Here is a 22,563-nt window from a genome sequence, read left to right on the forward strand (position 1 = left end):
CTTAAAAATGTAAAGGAAAGAAGTGATAAAAACATACGCAAAAAGTCTGAATGTTCTCAGTAATTTATATTAGTAGTGGTAGTATTAGTATGATTATTCTCAAACTGTTAGGTGTATACTGAGATAAAGTAAGCAAGTAATTATGGGACAAATATAGTTTGTCCCCCACGTCCCTGCAAACTAAGACTTTTGGCACGAAAAAGAGAAGATATAGATGTAATATAGAAGAGGTTAAATTAAAAACCCTATATCTTGAATTCAAGTTAGAAGTAACAGTGTGAACTCACTCTGTGTGTATGTATATATATGGATGTATGTATATGTATATATATATATATATATAAAATCTCTAGCTCATTCTACTAAAACAATGGCCAATCCAGTAACAACAACACACTATCCCTAGCTCCCAAATTTGGGCTTAAAATACCGTTTTCCATTAAAAGAAACCAAAGCTTATGGAAGAAATGGCTAATTCCAGGTCTGAGGCTGGAAATGTACAAGCTAAGCATAGAACATATCTGTCACGCCAAATAGCAGGGAAGCTACCCAAGACTACTGAGGTCATGAAAAAAAGAGGAGCCAACTTGTAGAGGCTCCCAAATATAAGACAACTTTGAGCTTTTAAAAGGATAACAAATACAATTTATAAAACCCATCAAGTCAAATATATTTAAATCCATCAATTAATAATGTTACTTGAAAAATAAAAACTAATTGGTTACCTTCAGGAAGTGATAAGGAACCAATTCATTATCTTGAAAACTAACAAATAAAAGAAACTGACATTTATCCTGATTATACTATCTATATGAATTCATCCATTGGGAAAACAAATAGAAGAGTGGAAGTATCTCTTTATAAAAGTATCCCCATTAATAAATGAAAAAATAATAATATAATTAGAATATCACCGTTTTGCAACCCTAATATATTAATGGATGCAGGCACTGAGCATTAACAGCTGCTAACATTAAAAGACAGACAACCAAGAGAGAACCTGACATTACGTGCCTTCTGATAAAAAGAGCACACCGCCCAATATAGTCTTGCCCAAACTGACTAACTTGTAGAATTTTCAAAAGATAGAGAAACATGTTGAACCACACTGATTATGCAAACATCAAAATCCAAACTATGGGACACCGCAGTTTCATAAGATAAATTTTAAGGAAAGGAAAGGGATGGAAGGGGAACTTGTAGATTAGAAGAGATATATTAAAGTGGTTTTTTTTTTTTAATTGTATTTATTTATTTGAGAGAGTGAGTGAGAGAGAGAACATGAGCAGGGACACAGGGAGAGGGAGAAGCAGACTCCCCCGCTAAGCAGGGAGCCCGATGTGGGGCTGGATCCCAGGACTCTGGGGCCATGACCTGATCCAAAGGCAGATACTTAACAGACTGAGCCACCCAGGTGCCCCACATTCAAGTGTTTTAAATGGATAATATTAAACTACAGTGTTGGGAGATGCATTAGGATGATAAAAACTGCATGGGTATATAAGAAAGTGATGGAAATTCATGACAGAGGCTACTTTTGGGGACCAGGAAGGGGCTGAAATCATGACAGTACATAACAGTATTTCTTGGTGGCTAGCCAACGTCCCCCTTCTTGACCTGTGTGTGGTTGCAGGATTATTTCCTTCATAATAGCTCACTAAACTATACATTTATTTCATGTGGTTTTCTTTAAGCATGTTTTATAATAAAGAGATTTTTTAAAAGTTATCATGCCTAGAATATAAAATCTTTGTTTATCTGGTTGAACACTAACACAATACATACATTTCTTTGGAAGAGATATTTCTTAAATATTTTGGCTTTTCAGTTGAATGCAAGTGTAACACTTTCTAAATGCTTCTTTAATCAAATTATGCTATATTAAAAGCTGGTCACATTTTTACTCTTCCATTAGTTGCTGCTCCTCTACATCCCTGCAAATGGTTTTTAAATTTTAGAGGAAAACAGTTATCTTTCTGAGGTTTTATTTCCCTATCCCTGACAACACGTTTTAAGGTTTAATAGCTCTGCTTATGTGTTTTTAATTAATTTGGTAAATAAATTCAGGTGAACTCTTCTGAGGAATGTATCTTGCAATTACTACCATTCTCAGAAAGCATTATCTAATCCATACAGCTGAAACGTTAAAATACTTGTTCAAATACAAAGGTAAGGAAGAATAAGTTGTGTTGTCATCACATTTTTGACAAAATGAATGAGTTAAATAGTTCTGTGATGATGGTTAAAACTTTCCCAAAAGGAAAGCATTAAGTATGTGGAATTTAAATAAAAATGATTACCATGTTATATATGATAATCCACACATACACCATTAAGAACTGTTTTTAAAATGAATTTACTGATAAAAATTTCTTTTTCTACACACTATCTATTGTATATTTTTCAAAAGAAATTTTTTTCCTAGACTACATAACTCTCTCTGCTTTATGCTTCTAATTAAGATATGTGCTGCTGTTTAGAGCTTTGTGGTGTGAAATTAGACCAGGAGTTTTCTAATATCCATAAAATAAATTTTAAAATGTTCCTCCTCTGAAAGACAGATAATTCAGTCACAGAGAGCTTATTCCTATGTTTCCTTTGTTTTCTTTTTTTTAGCTGCTTGGTAAGCCAATTTTCTACTTAGAATCTACTGTTAAAACTCTCATTTGGTTCAGTATGTGGGCTTTATCCTTTCCATGGTCTGTTATGCAAAAATGATGGCTTCACATTTCTTTTTCTTCTTCTTCTGCTTTTTTTTTTTTTAGTTTGCTGTAAAGCAGTGCTTCTCAATGTGGATGCACATGAGAATCACCTAGGGAACCTGTTAAGGAATACTGGTGCCTCCTGTCCCTCTGGAGAGTCTGATATAACAGGTCTGGGTGGGCCCTTTGTAAAAGCTCTGCAGGTGACTGTAATGTGTTGCCAAGGCTAGGAACCACTACTCTAGGATCTTGCCACTTTCCAAGTAAAAGCTTATTGAACTTGGATGGGAAATGCTTTTTAAAAATTCTAGTTCAACATATGCAAAGATTAAATTTCTTCTCCATGAGGTTGCTACTTTTTTAGTTTGAATTTTAGAGTTTAAGTGTAGATTGTATCTTTTATTCTGATGATTAGTTCAAGAAGTCTATTGGTGACCAGTAAAAAAATTTAAAGACATATTGCCTGAATATTACTTTTACAGACTAGTGGTTTTTATTCATGATATTCTAAAAAATGTGCTACAATTAATTCATAGTTAAAAATTATGTCTTCACATGTGAAAAAAAGAAACAATTATTTCCCTAGAGATTTCTTCCAAAGACATTCACCTTTTGCATATAGAAGTTCACACAAGGTTCTGAAAAAGTAATCTTCACAAATTTTTCCAACAGTTTAACTTTGATAGAATGACTCAAAGGGCCAAATCCAAGAAAAAGCTACTCTTGCTAAAAAAAAAGGAATTTCTGTATCTTAATATAGGATTGAAAGGGGGGGCATTAACTATGAAATCAGTGGTGAATAAAAATCATGTGCAAGTATCATATACAACTTTAGGAAAATCTATTCAAAAACACTTACATAAAATGGATAATTTTCCAGAAATACAAATTAAGGAAAATGACTTCAAGGAAAAAAAAACGGAATTCCTGAAAAAAAGCAGCCCTTAAAACTGGAATCTGTTATTTTAAAAATCTACCTTCCTTTAAGATACCACACCCAAGCAGTTTTATAGGTGAGTTTTACCAAATGCTCAAGTACCAGATAAGTCCTTTTGGTACTGTTTCGAAGAGGAGAAAAAGAAAAAGCTAGCCAAATCACTCCAGAGGGCTAGTACAACCTTTATATGGAACTTAGAAAGGATAGTAAAAGTAAGTAAAAGTGTTTGCCAATCTCATATTTGAGCAAATTGTAAAGACTCTTTAACGTTTCCTCCTGACTATCTCCCTAAGTAGAATCAATCATTCCCCACTGGCTCCTACTGTAACTTACACATACTCTATCCACAGCATCATTTAATGCTTTAGTGCACTTACACATTTTCATATTTGTCTCTCATTGGTGGACACTAGGATCCCTGCAGGCAGGGATATTTTTGTATTCATATCCCTTGGAATGAAATACAGTGTTTACTCCACGGTCATACTCAATAGTTGTTGAATGATGTAGAAACAGAAGAAAGGGCCTTTCAGGCCCTTCAGTAATGTGTACAGACAGGACATGGAAAAGAAGATGCAGTGAGTAAACCACTTGGCTAGAACAGAGGTTCACATAAGGAAATAACACTAGAAAGGTAGGTCAGGGCCAGTCAGGGTGGGCTTTCAGTGCTGAGGCTGTTTAGTTTCATATGTCCTAAAGGCATTTGAGCAAACAATGGCTAAATCAGATCTGTGGCTTCAGAATCCAGATGAGCACTTTTTAGAGCTGTCAGGGACCTGGAATTGACCTATCTGGTTGAAATCCATCATTTTAAAAATACAAAACTAAAGTCAGAGAGGACAGGTGATCTACCAAAGGGCAAAGAACACAAAATTAGCTAAGAGCGGGCAGAAGCTTAAAGGGAGTAAACTTGACTGAGGTTACACAGTTAGTATGTATACGGTTCAACCAACAGGTAAACTAGGTTTGTCCAACTCCAAAGCCCATTGTGTAGACGACGCCAGGAGATAAGGTATGTAGACCACATGTATACCCTTTAGAACACTGCTAATTTCGTGTAATACACTCATTTCAAATACAGGTAATTTATGTAAAGTATAAATAAATTATTTTTACTTTTATTATAAGGCACAACATTTAACAGAATTCTAATTAGCTTTATTACAGACATTTTGATGAAGTCTTTTACTCTATTAGCTTCTGAGCCCAAGATCAATAAAGCAGTGGGCATGAAAAGCAAGTGAATAGGAACAAAGCACTTCCTTAGCCTCACAAATCCACACCTAAAGCATTACAAGTGGTTTTAGTCACTGCAACAAAATTTGAAAAGTTCCAGAAAAAGGTTAATTAATTAATTAAAAATGACTCTGCAGTCTTAAGACAGCCTGAAAGTTTATAACACCAAAAGAGGCAGATGGAGATAGAAAAAACTTGGGGCACCTGGGTGGCTCAGTCGTTAAGCACCTGCCCTTGGCTCAGGGCGTGATCCCAGGGTCCTGGGATCGAGCCCCTCACTGGGCTCCCTGCTCAGCGGGAAGCCCGCTTCTTCCTCTCCCACTCCCCCTGCTTGTGTTCCCTCTCTCACTGGCTGTCTCTCTCTGTCAAATAAATAAATAAAATCTTTAAAAAAAGAAAAAAGAAAAAACTTGGACTTGTTCATTATATCTCAGAATTAAAGCCTAACAGACAATAGATTTAGAGAAAATATAGAAACACACTACAGTCTTCCTTGCCTATCAATGGAGTCAAGTCCCAGTAAACCTATCATAAGTTAAAACATACTAAGTTGAAAATGCATTTAATATGCCTAACCTACCGGACGTCACAGCTTAGCCTAGCCTAGCTTAAACATGCTCAGAAACTTAAATTAGTCTATATAACTGGGCAAAATCATCTAATGCAAAGCCTATTTTATAATAAAGTGTTGACTATCTCATGTAATTTATTGAATACTGTACCGAAAGTAAAAAATAGATTGGTTGTAAGGGTAACAGTTGTTTATCTTCATGATTGCATGGCTGACTGGAAGCTGTGACTGACTGCCACTGCCCAGCATCATGGGAGAGTATCCTATCACATATCACTAGACTGGGAAAAGATCAAAATTCAAAATTCAAAGTATGGCTTCTCCTGAACATGTATTGCTTTCACACCATGGCAAAGTTGAAAATACTAAGTCAAACCATCTATAAGTTGGGACTGTCTATATTTTACTCAGGCAAAAACTTAAAAAAGTAATAGGAAGGGGTGCTTTTGTTTTAAATTATAAAAAAGAAAAGCAGAATTCCACAAAGTACTGGTACAAGCTGGAATTACCCACAGGTTCACAATAATGAATGATGATGGAACCACTGTCGGGAATAGACAGGATGAAATACTTGCCCCCCCTCCCCCAGATTAACCCTTTTCGGTACTCCTGTCCAAGGCAGGATACTAGATTGAGAAGGCCACTGCTCTACAGCTCTCCTTATAAATTCTTGCCTCAGGCATGGTTTGGTACCACAGAGTCTTCCACAAAATAAGCATTTGTCTAATGTTTGCTGATTCAATGAAGTATAAAGAAGGTGACAGATAACATAGCTTTGGCAGGCATGAAATTATGGGCAAACAGTAATGACAGTACTAAAAATGATGATAATAAGAATCACAACAGTGATCCATGTTTGAGAGTTTACTATACGTAGGTAGTGCTCTAAATGCATGTATTAACTTATTTATCTTCATTAACTCTATTTTTCAAATTAGGAAGCCACAGTGCACAGAGGTTAATAACTTGCTCAAGGACAGAGAGCTAGGTAGTGGCAGAGCTAGGATTTGAACCCAGAAGCCTGTGTTCTTAATCACCATGCAATTCAGGCCAGCCCTGGAGTTGTCTGTTTACCCTATAGATATGAGACTTCTGAGGATCTCACTTTATATGTAATTTCCTCCTTTGAGAATTTAGGAAAATAAATTATAGGCTTAAAAAAGTATTCATCTTTATTTCAGAATGGAAAAACTAAGAATCCTATTTTATTTGCTCTTCAACAAAATGTGTATATTTGCTTTAAATTTACCTCCAGTCTTCCTTGAGCATGACCTAGGAGCAGCAGATTGGCTCTGTCCTTTTCAGGAGAAATGGGGGCCCAAGGCCAAGCATCATCACTGACCAGTGGCCACCAGCAAGCAACTCTATCCTGAACACTATTGATAGCTAGACGACGCTCTGTTGTCCTGTTCACTGGGCCAGGTATCTCGTAATAGGAAATCTAATGATTAAGGGAAAAAAGCATATAAGAATCATTTTTTAAATGCAAAATCCTCCCCGTATTACAAAAATTAAAGCATCTGTAAATGTAGATAAATGCAAGTAAATATGCATGTTAAACATGTGCTTAAGGAGGTGTCAGAATTTACCAAATTCTTTTGACACATATATAAAAAAGACATATGTTCAAAATTCTCCCCATTTTTAGCAGAGGAAAGGAAAAGGAGAAATGTGAGTTAGGGAGGAATTGGCTGTAGCAATCCCAATCAATACCAAAATGTACAGTCATGGCTGCTTGACAGCATCGACCTACACATAGGATTTAAGACCAGCTATATTAAATGACAAGTTCAGTACTGCTGACCAAGAGTATCTGACTACTGTTTAAGACATAACACGTTAACAATGACTGACAACAATAAAAGGAAAAACAACTCGAGGAAAATATCACTTTAAAGAATACATGAGACATATATTCTGCATAAAGGGATAAGCCACAGCATCATGCATAAAAGTTTATGCCGCTTCTGAGAATTATGCTTCTCTTTCTTAGGAGGATTTGTAGAATTTATTATTCAAACTATGTTATTTTGGAACACGGTTATTTGAAAACATAAGCACAGCACCATCTGGGTGACACATGCCAAGGAAATATAGATTGCACCGTATTTCTGCTTAAGGAATTAATGGAAGGTTGATAGCTTGGAAGAAAAAAAAAACTATCTTGCCATTGCTGGTCAGCAATAATCGAACCACTTTCTGGGGATTAAGCGCATGGCTAAGCCTACTGGACCAGACACTAGCAAAGGGCAGGGGGTCTTCTTATCAGAGAAATGCTTCTGGAGCCAGTCTCACTACATGACAGATTGCTTTCATATTCCTGTCTGCAAGGCAACAAAGGATGGCAGTAATGCGATAATGCCAGAGTGCAATGTGTGTTAAGAACCCGTTGCATTTATGTATTGTATTTAGTAAATAATCAGGCTCATCCAAATTGTGATCTCACCACTCAACCAAGGCCATTAAAATCAAGGTTAATGCTTTAATAATCCTCTGCTATTTTTTTTTTAATATGGTCAAAAGAAACCCTTTTCTATTTGCATGGCCATAATATTATTGACCTCTTCATCCTCCGAATGCACATCAAAAGGAACTGAAATCAAAGTAATTACCAGTGTTGTTCTCTTATGGTAAACATTTAACTCCTTGCACTGTCCCTTTCCTGTTAAATAAATTGATTTGGATTTTTAAAATGTAGACTGGAAAATTTGTTAAAGGTCAACAGTTTCAGGATATTTACCCTGCAATTTTCTTTCCCAAAATTGTTTTAATCTGAGAGAATTAAATTATGGTACGGCTGTAAAGAAAAGCAGAATTATAAATACACTATTTCTTTGTTTGAAAATCCAAATGGGCAATGACAGACAACACAGATGTACTTTAGGCTCTGAAGTGCAAATTCTTATATTTATGCTCTCAGTATCATTATTTTAACTACTTATCTTCTTGAGATAAATACCATAATGGAATTGCTAAGTCCTTACAAATAAACATACAGTATTTCGATGTCCTATTGCCATGTAAACATGATACTTACGAATTTTTAGATGAGAAAATAGAGTTAAGAGACTGACACTTTCAGTCCTCATATAGTGCAAATCATGTATGTTATCTGAAATTTCATGTTTCCTATAAGTTTTAATGGCATCAGTATTCTATCATGACGGTCAACAGGGCAAGTAAAGTGAACAAGTTTCTTAAATTATCCTTTCAGTAGACAAATGGCAATTTTTACTAAGTATTAAGTATCTATATTTTAAATACTGAACCAGAAAATGAAATCCATGGGCTTTTCCAAAGGGAAGCAGGTTACTTCTCCAATGTATAGAAATGACGTGGAGTGCCCATAATATCCTCAAATCCAAAGGCAGAAAAAATAAACAAGCAATTCCCTTACTTAAAGTGTAAGAGTCCATATAGTAAGTCTATTTTCCACATCTTTTCATAAGAAAAGATGACATCCTGACAGTTTCTCTCTGATCTCATTAATGGGTAGCTACTATCCTTCAGCTGAGAAGACTACTAAACTATCCATCACACCTAAGAAGGATAAACTCATCATACAAAATTTTATATAGTAGCACTGAAAACATTCTAAATAGTTTGAGTTAATGCATATTGGTGCATTTCATTAATTTATTTACTTTTTCCATATTGGTGTATTTTAAAGACCAGTATTTATAAATAAGCAACATTTCAAATAAATATACAGTTAAGTTAGCCAATCTGAAAATAACATCCCATTAAGGGTGCTAATACCAGTTTTTTTTACTAACCAAAATACAATACATGAATACCACTGACTCCAATGAAAGAAAATCAGTATTATACCAAATGTTACAGAAGCTCCCCAAGGTTGGCAAATAAAACCAAATTACAGTTTATTACCACAATGAAAAGCTCATTTAATATATTTTATCCCATGTCAAAAATCTTTTTTTAATAAGAACAGATGTTTCTACCAAATAAAATTAAATCTTCCCCACATCACTACCACCTCAATCACAATAAGAAATAACCCCACGGGGCAAAAGGTTAGCTTAAATACTACTTTTTCAAAAACACACACAAAGTTTCAAGCCACAAAGCTGACTTCTAAAAATCTTTGCCCGTATTATAGATAGATACTCTGGGTATGGCATAAGTGTGCATCTTTTTTAAGGAAGCTGTATATCAGCTCTGTTCCCAGTGAACAGTGAACTGTCTCAAATCCACGTCACAGAGGCTGGATCAATCTTGCAAACACAAGTCATTGCTGAAAAGAGGCCTTGAACTGAAACAGCCTGGAAAATGTATTAGATACTCATCCTAGCAGAGAGTATGCCTTCCAAGCAGTTAAAATGTAATGTGGCAAAACTTACATTAAACACATCATTTAAAATAAAAATCCTGCCTTAACAGATGTAAAATCCCTGATACAAGGAAACAAATTACCTGGAGTTAGTGAAGGGAGAGATACTAACATATGAAGGAGATTTCATTTTGCATTTTTCTCCAGTTATAGTTGGGTGTACGTGTGTGTATGTGGGGGGTGAGGGGTCTTCCCACCCCTTGTTTATTACACTTTTCTATTAACCTTTGAAAGTGCCTTCTTTCTTCTTTCTTTTCTTGTGAAATAGAAGCCAGAGCAGCTATCCTTGCCTAGAAAGATGATATGGGGTTTTAAGGAAAAATCAGAATGGTGTATATACTGCCCTTAGCAAGAAAACCATTTTCAAATGTGCAACCTGTCTCTACTGTCTATCTTTGATTTCTATAAGTACTAAATAAATTGCTCCAAACATGCCATTTTTAGACTCCCATAATGAGAGTAAAAAAGAAAAGGTAGGATAGCCACTATTTTCAATCAACCTTAATCATATAATTAACTCTGGTTTGTCTGAAATCTAGAAATGTTCAAGAATAATGAGTATAATATCAATCCATGTGATATTCTAGCATACCTTAATAATTAATAATACAACTCTATAATTGAAATGTCTACCTTATAATCCAAGGCTGAGAGTTTTTCTAGTCTTTTGTTTGTATCAGGAGAACCCATCTTCTTGGTAAACTGAATAAAACATAGCTTGTTTTGTGCCAAAAATGATAAGATGATAAAGTTGTCTGTGAGAAGAGCTAAAAAACAAAACAAAAAAAGATTTGTCATTTTATAAGATACTAAGAATAAAATGATAATGAACTGAGAAATTTTTTCACTCAAATATTACAAAAAGCTATTCTCAGAAGATAAATACCAATAACTAGTCTCCTTAATATCATTATTTTACAAGGATATTAAAGAAATTACAAATAAACAATAATCATCAATTTAGTCATGCATGGATTTCATACTTTCCTTTTTTTCCTAATACCATTTTATGATACACTGATGTTTGGGGACAACCACCAAATGAACCAAGGCTAGAAAAGCATAAAATAAAGACTATCTCATACCTGAATGTAAAGATGAAAAACAATTTACTTTTATTTGTACTTAGCCTTTAATCCTGTGTTTACAGGATATAAACCATCTGAGAATAAATTGGTTTTTTAGGAGCTACAGATCAGTGTTCTCCATGTTCTCCACATACATACATACATACATTTATTTATTTGAGAGAGCAGATGTGCGCATGCACACACGCACAAGCGGGGCGGGGGGCAGAGGGAGAGGGAGAAGCCGACTTCCCATGAGCAGGGAGCCCAACATCGGGCTCTATCCCAAGACCCTGAGATCATGACCTGAGCAGAAGTCAGATGCTTAACTGACAAACCACCCAGATGTCCCTGTATTTTTTTTATTTTTACATTTTTCATCAGTGAACCTTCTTTCTGAGGGTATACAAGCTGAATGAAAGCATACTATACTCAATATGCACACTACATTAACTAATATCTAATAATGAAGATTAGCAAAAATATTTCTATAGCTTTATTTCTAATGAACACAAGTAGGCAGACAATTAATATTCATGAGTTACGTAAAGGGCTATTAATGTTATAAAAATTATTGATAAAAACTTAGTATAACAGGAATTTGAGAAATGTTTTGTATTGTTCCTTTCATAAAGAAATTATTGAATGTTTCATATATTTTCCTTTACTTCCACACCCTGGCTGTGCAAGCAGCAACCAAGAGAATATCTACACAATTACAGGAGAATCTGGAGAACTGCCAAGAAATCACATTGTTATCATGGTCTCATGAGAGTGAATTATTTGGGGTATAAATAAAAGAAACAAGTAAAAAGAGATATCTCAGAGACACGAATAGTGTTGGGAGTCTCCTTTTAATTCTTATAGAGGAGTATCAACATGACGAAATCATCACAGCCACTATTTTATTTGCAGTGTCAACAAAGGGGTCAATCGTTACATATATGAAAATGGAACTTCTTCCATAGGAAGCTTCCTTGACACCATGTTCCTGTAAGGAAACGGAAATGGCACACTTACAATCCTATCCCCAGCCTATTATTATCAAGAATGTTGCTAATTAAAGCCATCCTACAAAGTGTTTTTCTCTAAGATGATGAAATTGTGTCTAAGTTATTCAGAGGTAGCTAGGGATAGCACACAGCAGAAGGAAGGTTTCTGTATTCTCACCTCTGTCCTTTCCACTGGACCACACTGTTTTGATTATTCAGTTAAGATACTGACAATTTTCAATCACTAATGCAACTTGTTTTTAAACCTTTTTACCTTCAATAAAAGAACACAACCTTAAAACCTCAGGAGTCAGCACAGTATAGTAGAGAGAAAATGGGCTCTGCAGCTAGAACCTGGATTCCAATTTCACTTTGGTTATTTTCAAGTTGTTCCTTAGTATCTCATTCGTGGGCATGTTCCCTAGTGTCTTAGCTTCAATTTCCTTAACTATAAAATGGAAATAACTATACCATATGAAGTTTGTTTTTAATTAAATGAAATAAGTAGGTTGACACAGCATCTTAGAGCCTTTTAGGGCTCAATAAATGTCAATATCCTACCTTTTCAATAATTGGCTTAAAATCTTTTTTATGTGTTTTTTAAAAAGATTTATTTGAGCAAGAAAGAGAGGGAGTGTGTGCACACCGTGTGTGGGAGGGTGAGGGTGGGAGAGGGGCAAAGGGAGAGGAAGACAGAAACCCAAGCCAACTCTGACGCCACAATGAGTGCAGAGCCCAACTTGAGGCTCAATACCAGGCTCAATCTCCAACCCTGACATCACAATCCAAGCTGAAACCGAGTTGGACACCCCACCTACTGTGCCACCCACAAAGGCGCCCCTTTGTTATGTGCTTTTTACCAATTATATACTGATTGTTGTATACTTAAAAGGATCCAGCTTTATCTAGTATATTTGGCATTGGTTTTTGATATTTAGTATATGTGCTGCCGAAGCGAGCACTGGTTTTTGATATTTAGAAATACTGCCCAAATTTTCTCAAAAGTTAGTATTCATAGATTTTGGTAACAAAGAATCTTCCTACTAGCCAAAACACAGATTTTTTTTTTTTAATTGGTGGCTGTGTTGACACATTTGGGTTATTTATTCAAAATTCATTTGAAAATGAAAAATATTTGAAATGTCAACAATAATTTTGAAAGAACACATCAAAAAAAAACCACCCTGTTTTGAAAATACGTTCATTTTTAAAGGAAAAAGTGAAAAATACTCAGAATGTGAGCCTAACGCTTGACAAAATTTTTATATTAAATATTGGTCAAAACTTGTATTGGTCCCAGGGGTTGTAACTACGCTATTATAAGTGATTACTTGAGTTTGCAAGTCCCCAGTGGTAATAATTAGTGTACCTGTTGACACACTATTCCTCCTGCCCCACTGTTAATGTAGGCACATGGGGGTAATTACCATCACTGATGGAGTCTGAGATGAGCTTCCCCACCAGGCTTCTGTCAATCACCACTTTTTCCAGCTGTGGCCCAGAGAGGCTTAGGGACACCAGCACACCTGAACCAAAGAGGAGCTAAAACCGGGTAAAGGGGCCAGGGGGAGAGAGATACTGAGAATTAGAGTCTTTCAAAAATCTCTCTTTAAATGTATAAACTATAAAGATATTTACATGGGCATCTACACCATGAAATTACAAAGAGTTTTTCTTCATTGAAAACAATCACTGCCATTCTGTGTAAACAGATACAGGTGGCTAACTGATGCAACACAGTAAGTGCACTGATTAAAGCTATGTCAGAAACTGAATTTAGACCACGTTTATTAGAAGCGTAACCATCGAAACACTTAGAAAACACCAATGCAGAAATAACTGCTTTGTACTGTATTAAAAAATGTACCGTGTTCTATTAAAATATTTTGAAAGATTATTATTTATATCAGAAATTAAAAGAAGATTTCTGAAGGTTTCAATAGTCATTGCTATACATTAAATATAGAAAAGATGCAACCATTACAATATAAACGGTGAATGTTATAATTTATTAGGAATGTAAACCCCACTTCTACAAATAAAGATCTTGTCAGTTTAAAATATTAAAATACATATAAATCAAGGGAATTGAAGTAAAATGTTGAACTTTAATATTCATAAATAAGTAATACATGTCACAAACAATTTCTCAAAAAGAGATATACACAGTAAAGTACCCAGGCTTTATCAATATCAGTGTTCACCCAACCACCCAACAAAAGATGACTGCATATCACCATTATGATTTTATACTGCTCCTTTCCATTTGTGGCAGCATAATTCATTCATCTCCAAATGTTTAAAACTTCTGAAAGGACTATGCATATGCGTATGCTTGTTATCTATGAGATTATGAAATATCAACATTGGAAGAAATTGTTTCACCTTCAAGGCAACAGACTCAAAGCAGATGAATCATGGAATAGCATATGGTATAAGAAGAAAAAAACCAATTGTCAGTAAACTATTCATGAACATGCTAGCCAAACTCAAAGACAACTATGATTTTAAACAAAACAGGGGAATTCCCCACCTACCTAGGAATCGTGTCCCAGCTAGAAAGGATGATTCTGTGTCAAGACATATTTAGACATGTGTGAAGGATGAGCAGCATGAAGGACCAGGTTAATATAAAGAAAGACTATGACTTCCCTACCACCTAACAGATTCCAGGCACATGAATAGGAAAAGAAACTGAAAGGTCCCACATGACTGAACAGACTGTCCATTTAATGTCAATGCCCCTAAAAGGGGCAGAGGGCAGGGAAGATGTAATCATCTTTATTCATTTGGGAGACTAATAAGACAAGAACATTTGTTCCAAGAATTTCAAAATATTCACAAATTAATCTCTACTGAATTTCACCCAGCCTTGCAATACACCTTGATGGCAAACACTGATATTTCCCTTTGGGGAATTTCCCCATAACAACACAGCCCATGGTCTTTACTTCTAAATTCTTCCTTCTCAGGGAGACAATGTTAGGGCCATCTTTCATGCCTAGTTCTCCCCTATGTCACAGCTTTTTTCTCCCTTCCCCATTTATTCAAAACATCTCTAAAATCTGTCCTTTTCTATTTATTTTTATCTACTAAAACTTTACATCTATATTCTTGAACATCTCTTTTCTTAGTTATCCACTGACTACTGGCTCCTTAAGAATACTGGCTAGGCCACTTTTATCTTTGTATCTCCAATACCTAAAACAATGCCAGGCACACAGTAGGTGCTAACTAAATGTTTGAAGAAAAAAATCATAACTCATTATAGGATCAGATTATTCATAGTTAGAAAGAAACTTAGTCTAATCTTCCACAATGACATGAAAGTTCCTTCTGCAGCATCCCTTCAAGCATCCTTCAAGCACTCAGCCCACGCTTGAATACCTCCAGTGATCAGGAGCTCATTAACTTACAACTGGACAGTTCTAACTGATTTAGAGATCATTCATTCATGTTTTTCATTCAACAAAAGCTGAATGTTGATTATATGCCAAGCACTAAACAAAATTTAGTGGCTCAAAAGAGAATAAAATATAATCCTCAAAATAGGTGAATGATAGGTTAACAGAGAGAGGTAGAGATACAAGCAAAAAAGTGTAATAAAGTGCTATTACTGGTCCTATGATAGGAGTACATACTGGGGAGACTAGGGAGACTGAGTAGGATGTGGTGACACTTGAGCTTGAGGTAAAGGCTAATGTTGTCTTCTAAGAACTTCTATAATAACCTAAATTTTTCTTCAATATCACACTTTAAAATTTAAAAAGATAGCAACATAGTGTTAAGCATGGACTCTGAATCAGAATGAAATTAGCATTGGCTCTACCTCTTACTAGCTGTGTGACCTTGTGGGAGTTACTTAACCTCTTTGTAACTTCATTTCCCCATCTAAAGAGATAGGGTAACATCTACCTTATAGGATGAGCATTAAATAACTTCTGCAAACAGTATTCAGAATAATCCCTGGCACATAATAAATGTTTGCAATTACTTTACTATTATTCAACCATTACTCTTATGCTGTATGCTCACTATACTATTCGCCATCTCTGAACATATTTTTTTGTCTTTCTAAAAATCTTGTGCCCAGATTGGACTCAATACTAGACAGAGTGCACTAGACTCCAGGTGAGTTATCACCAGTACAATTTTTTGTCACCTTTCCCATTTGCAATGATTTCATAAGGATATTGTCTCCAAGATATTTGCAAGTTCCTCCAGAACTTTGGCATTTAATTTGTCCAAGTCTCGAATTTCTTTTCCTTTCCGCTCTCAGCACCATTATTATGAACTAGCCCTAATGCCCTAAGAGTAATTGCTATTTCTATGTATGAGCATTTGCTAACTTAGAAAATGAATTCTAAAAGACCACCTTTGTGGGACTGAGTTGTAAAGTGCAACCTGTGAGTAGGTAAAAGAGGGACTTAAGCTGGAAAGGATTTGAAGGCGAAGTGTTAAGGTACAGTAAGAAAGCATGCATGTTGCAGTAGATAACACATGGAGATTGGAGCAGTGATTTGGGAACTGTGAATCCCGCCCAGTGAGTTTCAGCATTCCTTCAGAATATTTCTTCGAAGGATACGTACAGCCACTTATTCATATATTCATTCATTCACTCATTCCACAAATCTATATTTAGCATTTTATATGAGTCAGGCCCTGGTCTAGTACAACAGTGAACATAACAGACAAAGCCCTTACCCTCCCTCACCTCAGGGAGCTTGGATTCTAGTGTGGACACAGTTAATAGGCAGATAGTTTTGATATAATGTCAGATAGCAATAAGAACTACAGATAAAAATAAAGTGCAGTAAGATAGGGATTTTAGGAGAATGATATTTTAAGGAGAATGACTAATAAAGAAATAAAAAGACCTCTCTAAGGAGATGACATTTGAGTCATTTGACCCAAATGAAGTTATTGAACAAGCCATAATATTATCTGGAGAAAGGGAACTTGAGGCGGAGAACAGCAAATGCAAAAACTCTAAGGTCAGAATGTGCCTGGGATGACTGAAGAAAGCTAAGGCAGAGTAGCTGAATGACAAGGAAATGAGTGACAGGGATACTCCTAGAGGATGAAATCAGAGAAGTAGCTGGGCCATGTTGGGTTGATGAGCAATCACTGGGTTTCAAGCAGCAGAGAATTACAATCTAATTTCTCTTTTAAAGAGGGGTCTGGGCAGGAGTAGAAGCAAGGAGACCATTAGGAGGCTACTGCAGTGGTCCAGGTGAGAGAAGATGATGGCTTGGAAAGAACCACAATGCTAGGAGAAATGATATGTGGATAGATTTGAGATATATTTTAAAGGGAATCAACCAGGACCTGCTGAAGGATTAGATGTGGCATACAAGAGAAAAACTCAAAATTTTGGGGCTGAGCAACTGGATTTAATGAGAGGGAACATTCAAGGAGACACATATTTAGGGAGAATCAAAAGTTTGGTTTTGGACTTGTTAGTTTATGGGGTCTATGGACATACGAGTGCAGATACTGAGTAGACAATTAGAAATGAGTCTGAAGTTCAGGGTGAAGTAAGGGCTAGAGATATCTATTTGGGAGTCAACAAGAATATAAAGGATGTATTTAAAGTCATAGAACTGGATAAACTGTCCTTAAAAAATGAGTAGAGAGGTCACATTGTTGGGGCCCTAATCCACCCTGACTGGTATCCTCGTAAGAAGAGGAAGAGACAACAGAGAGCTCTCTCTCTCTCTCCATGTGCATGCACAGAGGAAAGGCCATATGACTTCTAAGAAGTCATAGTAAGAAGACTGTTGTCAATAAGCCAGGAAGAGAGGCCTTAGCAGAAAGCAACCCTGACAGCACATTGGTCTTGGAATTCTAGTCTCTAAGAACTGTGAGGAAAACAACAACAACAACAACAACAACAAAAACATTTCACTCAATCAATCAATTAAGTTGAAAGAGAAAGAGGATCGTGGTCTGAGGTTTGGAACATTCTAATCTTATTAAAAGATCAGGTTAGCCCTCTTACTGAAACCTAGTTTGGGTACTCATTATGATCAAGGTATGTCCATCATTATAGACCTCTAAATGTCTTAGGGCCTAGAGGTATCTTTGACACCAGATTTTGACATAATAGATATAAATGAGTTAATAAGCTAATTAATGCATTTTTATAAAACAACCTGTGGGAAAGCATAAAGTTTCCAATTACTCGTGCCAAAGATATTCTTGGATATAGGAACGGAGATAAACAGAATCAGGAAAATATAGTCTGAAATTCAGGAAAAGAATATTCCAGTTCAGACAAGAAAGTGTTTCCACCTGTTTCCCCAAAAGGTTTGTTCTTAAGCCCTCCAAAATGAAAATAGCCTACGTAAGATTTGGCACAACAAGAAGGAAAAGGGGCATTAAGATACTGTCCTATCCTACTGCAAGGAGTTGGAGAATTCTGATAGCTCAGAAAATGAAAAAGAGGAGAGAAGTAAAGGGAAGCCACTACAGAGCAGATCTGAGTTTGAGGCTAGATTCATAGGATGAATCAATGGAAGGCCCAGGAGATTTCCCAAAATTGTTCCAATTTTAATGTTGTTCTTTGTGCAGAACGTGACTAAGGCAAAACAGGAATGGAAACTTTTTCTTTTCTTAGACACCCTCCCATGCAGAAGTATCTTTCTTATTATTTCTGCTCTGTCCATGTTTCTTTCCATTGCCTTTATCATTTCTCCTTCTCATTTTCTCTAATAAGCTCATACCAAAGAGGCTTTCTCTTTAAGAAACTGGGACATGATTCCCATAATCTTCAAATGGCTCTTCAAATGGTTTCTCCTAACCTCAGATTTAGTACTTAATTGGAAATAAAATGGCACTGGGAAAAGAAAAAGAAAATTATATCAGATGATAACATTAATCTACACAAAACATAACCACAAGAACTTGAGTTTCATTTCATTCACTAGGTCAAAATATGTGAGTGCCTCCTATAGATTCCAAGTATATAGACAGGAATACAATGGTGAATAAGGAAGACACATGTTAGTAGAATATATATAGAATACTGAAGACCTCATTTCCGAGAGAAGTGGAGGTTTTGGTTAGGATAGATGGCCGCTTCCTAGAACACAGAGTTTAATACCCACAGAGAAGAGAAATGAATCACACTTGGTCTCAAGTATTGAAGAAGAACTAGTGCAGTAATTATGAATGCACTATTTTATAACAGTGATCACAGACAATTTCACTGAATTCAATATTCTCGGTTAAGAAAACTCTCCCAAAATTCATGTGATTATAATTACATCTGAGGAGAAAATGAAAAGTAAAGGTATGCAGGGTCAGTACTAAAAATTAACAATGAGTGACAGGTTCAATCCATGTTCTGAAAATTAAATCATGAACAGGTAGCAAAGTCTGATCCCCAAAATCATTAGCAGACATGTAGGAGACAGCAGGTGCTGAACACTACAATCCAGAGAGTCAACAAAGTATTAGGACCACTGGAATGAATTCTAGGGCTGAAGCAAATGTTTAAAGTATTAGAGAGCCACTCCCCTGGGGGGTCCAGTGAATTTACATCACGATGGTACCCAACACCTCACTCAATCCCGCCCCCAGTCCAATCCATAGGATAAATTCTAGAGAAACTCTGAGAGCTATAGATAGTCAAGCAATTTTACATTGGGGAAATCTATAATGAAGACTAGAGTCACTGATCATTTTAGCAGATAACCTGCTGGAAAAAAGATAACATGTCTTCTGTAATTTATTCCTTCATTCAGCAAACATTTGAGTATAGAGGGAAACCATGCCTGACTAATCCATTAAAGTGGAGAAACAAAAGTGAATGCAGTTAAGACAAGGACAAAAAAAATTTGACTCACCATAAGGAATTGACTTAAGGACAAGAAACAAAAGGACAAAAAATAAACAGGTATTTTTCTGGATAGAGAAGTGTTAACAATGGGGTTTCCCAAAGATTTGTACAGTGTTATTCAATATATGGAATAGATACATGCCTAGAAATTTGCCTGCTAAGTCTATTTCAATATAAGAAATCTCATTTTCTCACTTACTATGAGTAATGTTACTTTTTAATCCCTAATGTAATTTTCAAGCCACCTCTTTTATGTTTATACATAACAATTAAATAAAAGTGATCATTCCTAGAAAATATTTAAAACCACGGTGAAATTCACACATACACAAAAAGTACAAAAGTAAATCTCCTATTTGCCAGTAGTTTTAAAGATTAAAAGGGATAAAAGCAGTAGTAAGAAATGAACAGAAAGGGACGCCTGGGTGGCTCAGCTGGTTAAGCGTCCGCCTTCAGCTCAGGGATCGAGTCCTGCACAGGGCTCTTTGCTCAGTGGGCAGCCTGCTTCTCCCTCTGCCTGCTGCTCCCACTGCTTATGCGCTCTCTTTCTCTCTATCTGACAAATAAATAAAACCTTTAAAAAAATTTTTTTAAAAAGAAGTGAACAGGAAATCATACCAGATAGCACAGTACTTTTGTACAAAATTTTATAATTTACAGAGGATTTTTATACACACTCTAATGCATATAAAATGCCAGTACAACTCTGGTACCCAATAAGTACACAAGTTAAAAAAAAAATAGTAACAAGGTTAATTCTCACACTAATTCGTGATCAGCAGGGTAAAGCAACTAATGAAGGGTCTCATAATTAGTGGGAAAGTAGAGACCAAGACATTGTACAAATCCAGTGTTCTTTATCACACCACTGAGGAACTAATATCCTTAACTCTCACTTCTCAGTTGACCTCCATGTAATAGCCCATCCAGTCTTCCTCTCTGTGGCTCGCTCTTCACTCTAAACCAGTCTCCCTCTAAACCAGTGGTTCTCAACAGGGGCTGATTTTGGCCACCGGGGGACATTTGGCAATGTCTGGAGACACTGGTGATCACAAACTCTGTATGTGAGTCACTTCCACAGGGGCTCACCTGAAAAGAGTGCTCGTAAATGAGCTGCTGTGAAGGTAAAGGTTCTCTCTATCTCCATCAAGCAGATTTGGGGTTCAAATTCTAATCAACACTTTCCTCACATAAAGAAAGGGTAATGACTAAAGACCTGGTCAGATATCTTAAATGAAGTGGTAAGCAGTGCACAATTTGGATCAGGAGCCTGGAGGGAGCCTGTTCTGTATGCTTCTAACCACGTTCAGGGCAATGAGTGACGACTAATGCCAGTTGTCAAGACAGAAAGAGCCCCAGAGTAAGTCAGAGAGCTACCATAGCTTGATAGAAATATCCTATAAGAACACCTCCTCACTTTTGTTCTAATTCTCAGCTCACCAATCAGCCTTCTTATCTAAAATTTAGTCTCCTGAGTAATTCAGCCATCAGATGGGAATGCCCCAAGCAAATGAACAAAAATCAATGATGCCAGATATATGACACTATAAATTAATAAACTGTCATGCCAGTTAATAAATCAGTCACTTCTGAGTTTGGTTATTGTAAATGTTGTTAGTACAAGAAAACAAATAAAGACAACATAAAAGATAGATAAGTTTAATTAATCACAAGTTTTCTGCCCAAGTCTATGATACATTGTTGAACCAGGGGGTGTGTGCAGAATTTCTAAAAGTTGCAGACCTACATGAAGAGCATCATCCCATTTTATTAGGAAAAAAAGTGCTGTGGTGTATGTGTATATATATGCATGTAGAAATTATCCGCATAAATACAAAAAAATGTCAGAAAGAATAGGCCCAAAAGTGTTGACACTGCGTACCTCAAAGAGGTGCAATCAGGAGACGGAGCCATGAATTTTAACTTCTAGCCTCAAAGAGTTTTTAAAAATTGGGATTATGGATGATTTTTAAACTTTTTATGTTTTTGGTATTTTTCTATAAAACTTATTTTAAAAAAAGAAGCAGCTCTTAAATTATCTGGTCACAAATATATTTCTTATTTTATAATTTTAATGAGATGCTTTTATGCCACAAAATGTGTTTCTAAGAAGTCAGAATTTAAATCTTATTGAAAATGAACTACAATAGTGGCTCCTTACTAAAAGGATCAAGTAGGAATCTGGACTGAGTCCCTCTCCTCTGCAATTTCACCTACTTTAAAAAAAAAAAAAACAATCTTTTTTTCTTATCATGGTGCCTTTTTAGATTGTCCATCCATGTCTAATTTCTTTACTTACTAAAAAGACCATCACTGAAAAGTATGGTAGATCTTAATTATGGATTATGCACCTACTAAAAATGAGGAGGTAGGTGAAGATCATTGACAGGCATGTTACACACTGTTATGTAAAGCAAATTACAGAACAATACGTACAGAGTAATTCCACTTATTTTAAAAACAAATGTATATTCATACATAAACACAGAGGAGTGTTTGTAAATGTATGGAGGAAGGACATAAACCAAATTGCTAACTGTGGTTGTCATGAAGAGGGGAATGAGCTTGGTGTTGAGGGGTACTTTTACTTTTTACTATATACCTGTTTTTACTGTATACCATTTTACAGTGATAAGGAGTCATTTAAATTATTTTAAATTTTATTTTTAAATTTTTTATCTATTTTTCATTTTAAGTAGGCTCCACACCCAACGTGAGGCTTGAAACCACAACCCTGAGATCAAGAATCACATGTTCTACCGACTAAGCCAGCCAGGCATCCCTATTTTAAATTTTAAAACATTAAAACTGGGAATAAAGATCACCACTAAATCTTTTTTCAGTTCCCTTACTTTGAATTTACC

At 35.8% G+C, this 22,563-nt stretch overlaps 1 protein-coding gene across 1 annotated transcript in view; it reads right to left on the bottom strand.

The window, feature by feature from the left end:
• Positions 1 to 22,563, bottom strand: part of WDPCP (WD repeat containing planar cell polarity effector) — a 353,246-nt gene that overhangs the window by 204,451 nt on the left and 126,232 nt on the right. The window contains exons 8-10 of the mRNA XM_034657274.1: positions 13,284 to 13,398; positions 10,431 to 10,564; positions 6,696 to 6,887 (exon numbers count right to left, since the gene is read on the bottom strand). Of these exons, the coding sequence (XP_034513165.1) occupies positions 6,696 to 6,887; positions 10,431 to 10,564; positions 13,284 to 13,398 (441 nt within the window). The remainder of the gene's footprint in view (positions 1 to 6,695; positions 6,888 to 10,430; positions 10,565 to 13,283; positions 13,399 to 22,563) is intronic.

The sequence above is a fragment of the Ailuropoda melanoleuca genome, chromosome 4 (genome assembly GCF_002007445.2).
Source record: "Ailuropoda melanoleuca isolate Jingjing chromosome 4, ASM200744v2, whole genome shotgun sequence".
Classification (NCBI taxonomy): Eukaryota; Metazoa; Chordata; class Mammalia; order Carnivora; family Ursidae; genus Ailuropoda; species Ailuropoda melanoleuca.